At 60.9% G+C, this 7,324-nt stretch overlaps 2 protein-coding genes across 2 annotated transcripts; one reads left to right on the top strand and one right to left on the bottom strand.

The window, feature by feature from the left end:
* PPP2R5B (protein phosphatase 2, regulatory subunit B', beta) lies at positions 1 to 5,922 on the top strand. Its single transcript, XM_006901463.1, has 14 exons — positions 1 to 34; positions 428 to 882; positions 1,462 to 1,658; positions 2,206 to 2,307; positions 2,420 to 2,512; positions 2,621 to 2,751; positions 3,825 to 3,884; positions 3,987 to 4,095; positions 4,560 to 4,613; positions 4,684 to 4,734; positions 4,822 to 4,941; positions 5,122 to 5,249; positions 5,454 to 5,555; positions 5,775 to 5,922. Exons 2-14 carry the CDS (start codon positions 684 to 686, stop codon positions 5,920 to 5,922), a joined length of 1,494 nt encoding a protein of 497 aa, XP_006901525.1. The 5' UTR covers positions 1 to 34; positions 428 to 683.
* An 833-nt stretch (positions 5,923 to 6,755) lies between these two features.
* Positions 6,756 to 7,324, bottom strand: GPHA2 (glycoprotein hormone alpha 2). Its single transcript, XM_006901464.1, has 3 exons — positions 7,222 to 7,324; positions 6,937 to 7,121; positions 6,756 to 6,857 (listed from the first exon to the last, which is right to left on the bottom strand). The coding sequence occupies exons 1-3, from the start codon at positions 7,322 to 7,324 to the stop codon at positions 6,756 to 6,758; spliced, it is 390 nt and encodes a 129-aa protein (XP_006901526.1).

Here is a 7,324-nt window from a genome sequence, read left to right as displayed (position 1 = left end):
GGGGCTTGGGGCCCACAGTCTGGGTTTCTGAGAAGTGAGTTGTAACCCCTCATTGGGGGGGTAACGAGGTTTGGGGGGCCGAGGAAGGAGAAGCTGAGGTGGGGGAAGGTTCCTGGGGAAGGGGACCCATGAGAGGAGCTCTTGGAAGGGCCAGGGCCCCATTCTGTAAAGGGCAGCGTTGGGGATCCCCACTCCGAGCCGGGGCTGTCTTTGAGGGATTGGGGTTGTTGGGGAGCCGGAGGCCTGCGGTCTGGTCTGGAGACCATGGGAGGGGGCTGCACCTGTTTTAGGGTCTGGGCGGCCTAGCCGAGGAGGGGACCACCGCCGCTGCAGCCCCGACCTCGCTCTTCTGCGGAAAGCTAGCCTGACCAGATCTCGATCTCTCTCTTTTTTGTCCACCTTTCTGCCTTGCCATCGTTTTCCAAAGAGCCAAGTGGGAACCCTAACAGCATTCTGTGGGATCCCCCAGGAAGGACCTGAGGCCTGAGCCGACCTCTTCTCTAGCCTGCCTGCCCCCCCAGGACTGGGCAGCTGCCAGAGGCCCTGGGGGGGGCCCAGCACTGTGGTCGTGGCCCCCCCCACTGCAGGATGGGTCCCACTTAGTGAGCCTGGCCTCACCCTGCATCCTCCAGGCCCTGAGGGACCCCTGGGGGCTCTCAAGCCTTGACCTCTGCCTGGCCACCATGGAGACGAAGCTGCCCCCTGCGAGCACCCCCACCAGCCCCTCATCCCCAGGGCTGTCGCCTGTGCCCCCTCCGGACAAGGTGGACGGTTTCTCCCGGCGCTCCCTGCGCAGGGCCCGGCCCCGGCGCTCCCACAGCTCCTCACAGTTCCGATATCAGAGCAACCAGCAAGAGCTGACACCGCTGCCCCTGCTCAAAGGTGAGGGACCCCAGGAGCCTGGGCTCTAGGGGATACCCAGACTGGGTGCCCTACTGCCAGAGACCCTGCCACCCCACGCCAGCCCTCCAGTGCTCTTTGCTGACGCATGGCCTCACTGTCATCCCCGGGGGGGTGGGGGGGTGGGGCATCTGCCTGTGGCGCCATCCTGGGGGGCAGGCCAAGCCAAGGGTGGGGCTGCAGCCAGGCTCCAGGAGGCCACCAGCTGCCCAGCCAGCTGCTGGTCAGTACTCTGACTCCCTTACGTCACTGTGTGGCCTCACCCCAGGTCACAGGGTCGGACTGCCCAAGCCAGAGTGGACCCTAGGGGTTCCCTGGCCTAAGCATCCTTGAACAGAGTACCACATGTGAGTGGAAAGCAGGCCACCTCTTCCCACTGATGGCCTTGTTCAGAAAGAGACCAGTGTATATCCTGGGCCTGGGTTGGGGGTTGAGTGAGGATACCACCCCTTGCCTGCTCCCCTCTCCTAGAAGGGACAGAGCTGTTGGCTCTGCAGGGGTCAGGAGGGCCCCTCCCCCCCCCCCCCCCCCCCCCCTGACTCAGTGACCCTCGCTCCCCAGATGTGCCAGCCTCGGAGCTGCATGAACTGCTGAGCCGCAAGCTGGCCCAGTGCGGGGTGGTGTTTGACTTCCTGGACTGCGTGGCTGACCTGAAGGGGAAGGAGGTGAAGCGGGCGGCCCTCAATGAGCTGGTGGAGTGTGTGGGGAGCACACGGGGTGTCCTCATTGAGCCTGTGTACCCAGACATCATCCGCATGGTAAGTGTGGGAACCGGCCGGGATGGGTATAAGGCACCCAGCGTCTGGGCCAATCAGACTACCCACACTCTCCACTTGGCCATCCAGCCAACACTTTGTATTCCTGTCAGGGTCCCCATATATCCCCACACTTGCCACTTGGCCATCCAGCCCCCACTTTGTATTCCCGTCAGGGTCCCCATATATCCCCAGCCTGTCCTACTTCCACACCTTTGCTCTGATTTCCGAGACCTTGTGTCCCCTTCCATGCCCTGGCCCTGGTGCTCCCTCTTCAACAGAGTCCTCTTTCAGGGCCCAAACTGGGGCTCACTTGCCTGGGACGGAATATCTGGGAGTACTCCCACTGTTCTGCACCTGCTAGCCCAGCTGGAGGGGTGGGCTTGGCTACCCAGGACCCCAACCCTGGGCTGGGGCTGGCTCTCACTGCCACGATCCAATGACTGTCCAGGAACCAGCCCCTGAGCAGTCAGCATATGCTGAGGTGGACCCCCTAGGATGAGGGACCCTCGGCAGCCATCTTCCTTGAAGAGCCCCACCCTGCCCACAGATCTCAGTGAACATCTTCCGGACCTTGCCGCCCAGTGAGAACCCTGAGTTTGATCCCGAAGAGGATGAGCCCAACCTTGAGCCTTCGTGGCCACACCTGCAGGTCAGAGCCAGTGGGAGAGGAGCTCCTTAGGTCCTGGGCGTCCCGTGAGTGCCGTGAGGTGGGCGAGAGGGGGACTCTAGTCAACTGGACTTGGATTTTTCTCTACCTTCAGCTGGTCTATGAGTTCTTCCTGCGTTTCTTGGAGAGTCCCGATTTCCAGCCCTCCGTGGCCAAGAGATACGTGGATCAGAAGTTTGTCCTGATGGTGAAGTGGGGGGGGGTGTCCCAGGCTGGGCAAGGGGGCAGGGACAGAAGGGAGGATGGCCACATGTGGGGGTGGCTTCTGGTCTGACTCCTCATCTGGGTCTCCCAGCTCCTGGAGCTGTTTGATAGTGAGGACCCCCGGGAGCGCGAGTACCTCAAGACCATCCTGCACCGGGTCTATGGCAAATTTCTGGGGCTGCGGGCCTACATCCGCAAGCAGTGTAACCACATCTTCCTTCGGTGAGCGTCCCCGCCTGGGGCCCAGGGCTAGGGCAGGAGGAGAGACAGGCTGGGCTGTGGGCAGCTTGAGGCTGTGGGTGAACCTCTGGCTTATAGAGGCCTGGGCTGCTGGTTGATCACACAGAGCAGGGAGCTCAGTCAGGAAAGGATGTTTTCAGTTTGCAGAAGAGGCCACTGGGACTGAGTGAAAGGTTTGTGGGGGCTTGTCAGGGCCTGGGCCCCTTACAACCCTATTCACGCCTGATATAAGACCCAAAGAAAGAGGAGGCCCTGCAAATGTGTGCAGGGCGCCAATGCTTGGGACCCCCCTCCCCCTGTGTCTGAAGTTGACCAGGGCATCCACACTGGGTCCAGTTTCTGCAGCCCTCATCCCCAGCTGGTCTGTGAGCTTCTCCTGAAGCCCCTCTTGGCTCCTTCCTCTTGAACAAGTACAGTGCTGACCCCAGCCCAGCGAGCCACACGGCATGCAGGGCAGCCCCCAGAGCACACCCCAGCTCCCACGCCCAGGCTGGGACTCTCAGGTTAGCTGCTGTTGTTACGGCTACAAAATAGAGAAAACATGATCCCCAGCCTCGGAGCTCGTGGTCCCTTTAGTTCTCCGCTTACTAAGGAGCAAGTTTCATTTACATGCAGGCGGTTCTTACACTTTAAGTCTCCTTTTCTTTGCCTGAAGAGTGGGTCTAGGAGTCCCTGCATGTTAGCAAATTCCAAAAGGTGGCATTTTATATTCTTTAGAGGTGCCTTGGAAGAAAAGTCTAGTGACCTCGTTCTGCTCCGATCCACGAGTAGTGGACACGTTGTTGGTGGGGGGCTCAGGGGCAAGTGTTTTCTTGTTTGACAGTTGGTCCACTCTACTTCTTGGGACTGTTTTGAGGATGCCTGGTCAAGGAGCTGCTCAGTCTCTGCCCTTGTTTTGATTGATAGCGTGAGGCGGCGATCATAGGATTAGGGCCTGCTGACTGGGTAACAGGCCGTGAGAGGTTAGGGGTTGAGCTAGTTGGGTGTGACTTGGGAGAGTTGGGTTGGCATGAAGGTGGGCACAGACCCTGTCTGCCATCCTTTCTCCTCTGCAGGTTCATCTATGAGCTCGAGCACTTCAATGGCGTGGCCGAGCTGCTGGAGATTCTGGGAAGGTGATTCCCCTGGGCCTGAGCTGGTCCCTCGAGGTCCTGGGAGGAGGACCTGGGCCCTGGGCCCGTCCACTGAGCCCTCTTCTCCCACCTGCCCCTCCTCAGTATCATCAACGGATTTGCGTTGCCACTGAAGACCGAGCACAAGCAGTTCCTGGTCCGCGTCCTGATCCCCCTGCACTCCGTCAAGTCACTGTCTGTCTTTCATGCCCAGGTGAGGCCAGCCCGGCCCAGTCAGCAGGGCGCTCCCACCACCCAACAGCCCAGCTGTGTCCACAGCCAGGTGCCAGCCGCCCCGGGTCCCCCACTCACACGATCCTCTCCTATGGGTTCCTTCACTGATTCTGGCAGCCTCCTTTGGAGGATTCCCTCTGACTCTTTAAGACTCATCTCAGACAGCAACTCTGGGAGGCCACTCACTCCCCTGGCCTGGACAGAATGAAGCATCCTCCCCACTGGCCAGTAGATGGGGACTCGGGAGTCTGTAACAGAGCTTTGCTGAGCACTCCCAGCCTTGCTTTCCCCCTCCCCTGAGCCCTCGCTGGTCCCTGTACGTGTCCAGTAAAGGCTGTTAAACTGAACTGACCACATGGCATGGGAGCCCCGCCTTGGCCCTTCCTGGTGTCTAGTCCTTGGTCCCTGATATCCCCTGATCCCAGTCTCCCTGTCCCCCTACAGCTGGCCTACTGTGTGGTTCAGTTCCTGGAGAAGGATGCCACCCTGACAGAGCATGTGAGTACCTGTGGGGGATGGTGGGCCCCTACCTCTGCAGGGCTGACTCCTTTCTGCCTCGACCCCACAGGTGATCCGGGGGCTGCTCAAGTACTGGCCCAAAACCTGCACCCAGAAGGAGGTACAGACAAGGGTCCACTGTCCCTGGAGTGGGTGGAGAGCTGCTGAGGGGTGAGTTGTGAGTGCTGCCCTCTCCCCCACCCCTTAGGTGATGTTTCTGGGGGAGATGGAAGAGATTCTTGACGTAATTGAGCCCTCCCAGTTCGTGAAGATCCAGGAGCCCCTCTTCAAGCAGGTGGCTCGCTGTGTCTCCAGCCCCCATTTCCAGGTACAGGACAAGATTGGGTGTGAATGGGCGGGGAATGCCAGGAGGCATGGGCTGGTGGACCTGACACAGTGCCCTCTGCCCTCTGGGTCCCTTCCTCGTGGGTCCAGCAGTGAGGGGATGCTGGGCTTGGTATCCTGGGAGAACCAGGGGTGGGCTGGCCCCTGCTGTCTCATGGCCCAGGTTGCAGAGCGGGCTCTGTACTTCTGGAACAACGAGTATATCCTGAGCCTCATTGAGGACAACTGCCACACTGTGCTGCCTGCTGTGTTTGGGACCCTCTACCAGGTGTCCAAGGAGCACTGGAATCAGTGAGTGCCTGCCATCCTGAGACAGGAGGGGGAGGAGGGGGACCTGATCGAAGGGTCAGTGAGGGTGGCCCAAGGCGAGGCCCCCCTGATGAAAGCATCGGGATGGATGGGTCATTTGGTTGGTGCTGGACATCCAAGTGGAAGCTGCTCTGTGCTCGTCCCTTCCTCCATCCCTCACTCCCTCCCTCCCTCTGCCCTGCCCAGAACCATCGTCTCCCTAATCTACAATGTGCTCAAGACCTTCATGGAGATGAATGGGAAGCTGTTTGATGAGCTCACCGCCTCCTACAAGCTGGAGAAGCAGCAGTGAGTGGGGGCTGGGCAGGAAGGAATTGGATCCTGGGGTTGGAGGAGTCCCTGGAGGACCCTCCTAGGCCCCAGCACATCAGGGAGGTCAAGTGTCCCTCTGCCCACTGTGGCCAGGGTTGGGGGGCTCCCTTCAGGCAGCCCTCTGGGGTCACCTACCCCTGGTGCCCTTGTCTTCAGTGGAGGATCCTCTAGGGGTGCCTCACCGTCTCCCTGCAGGGAACAGCAGAAGGCCCGGGAACGTCAGGAACTGTGGCAAGGGCTGGAGGAGCTACGGCTGCGCCGGCTACAGGGAACCCAAGGCGCCAGGGAGGCTGCTCTCCAGCGGCTTGCACCCCAGGTGGCCGCCAGTGGGGGACAGAGCTAGAGACCGATTAAGGAGGACGTGAAGCCCAGGGCCACTGGTCCCTCCATCCCTTCAGTCTAGAGACACACACCTCCCCAGCCTGGGCAGATGGCTCTGAGGACATCTCCCGGCCCTCGAGGGAGGCTCTGCTGGGCTGGGGAAAGAGAAGAGGAGAGATGGTGGACTCCATAATCGAACTCTCAGGCCCTCACAGCAGGGCTTGGCTAGGACAGGCCAAGCGTGACCAGGAAGCTACCACCAGGAACCTGCCCTCTGCCATAAGGCTGGCTGGGCTCGACTGCAGGCAGGTTCCCGCCCTGCTCCCTGCACCCACCCACTCGTGCCAGCGCGAGGCCCCCTCACCCCACCATGGGATCCATGGTCTATTTATTCTCCCCACGTCCCCCACCACAGACACTGGCCTGGGCCTGGGACAGGCTCTTTCCCTCCTCTCCCTTGCCCTGTGTGTCCGCGTCCCCTTTTTATTTATTGGGCAGGGGGAGGGGTGAGGGCACAGACAAGAAGATTCCCAGTGTCCTGGGCAGGGGGGGTCAGTGGTCGTGAGCTAGCCCCCTTCCCCTGGCTGGGGGCGGCCTCAATAAAGAGAGAAACATGGAATGGCTTGCTTTATTTAGCTGGGAAGGGGCAAAAGGGGGAGAGAGGGTGAGACAAGCTGGCGACAGGGACTGGGTGGAGGCCAGGAGGGACAGACCCCTCTTGTCACCATCTCAGATGCTGGGAGTGGTGACCTCTCCTTTGCAAAAGCCTCACCAGGTGCCCTGGGCAAGGCTGGCACTTGGGGAGCCATGTGGTCATTGGCCATGCTGCCTGGGTAGGTGGGGGGGACAGGGGGTCTAGTAGCGCCAGAAGAGGCACGCTTCGCACTTGCAGGTTTTGGCAGTGTAAATATCCATGCCCCTGTACCAGCCGCCTGGGCACTTAATCCACACCTTCACCTGGGGAGAGGCTGGGTCAGTACCAGGGGACAGCCCTCCACCACTCCCTGCCGCCACCCGCCCGGCCACCACCCCTCACCTTCCGCATGCTGCCGATGGTGCAGCACTGTGACACTGAGGTGATGTTGTGGCGGTAGTCGGTGGCCTCCATCACGGAGTACTCTGAGGGGTAGCTGCTGGACTCACAGTATCCTGCGCACCCCAGCACCACTCGGGAGCCCCGGCAGCTGCCCAGGCGGTCGCTGCGCACGGTCACGTTGAGGGCTGGAAGGACAGGTGTGTCCAGCTGCAGCCTGTGCCTCTGGGGGGGCTGTGGATAGGGCGCACCTGCCCCCCAGCCTTTGGTCTGGTACTCGGTACTTACGGCGCATGTAGCAGCCGGGGAGCAAGGTCTGCTGGGCCCAGCCTTCAGTGACCACAAGGACCAGCAGGCAAAGGAGCGGGGTTCGCAGAGATGCCATGGACAT

This window comes from Elephantulus edwardii, unplaced genomic scaffold (genome assembly GCF_000299155.1).
Source record: "Elephantulus edwardii isolate Elephantulus edwardi_28Jun2011 unplaced genomic scaffold, EleEdw1.0 scaffold00328, whole genome shotgun sequence".
Taxonomy (NCBI): domain Eukaryota; kingdom Metazoa; phylum Chordata; class Mammalia; order Macroscelidea; family Macroscelididae; genus Elephantulus; species Elephantulus edwardii.
The sequence above is the reverse complement of the archived record's forward strand: the minus strand, read 5'-3'. Positions and strand labels throughout refer to the sequence as shown.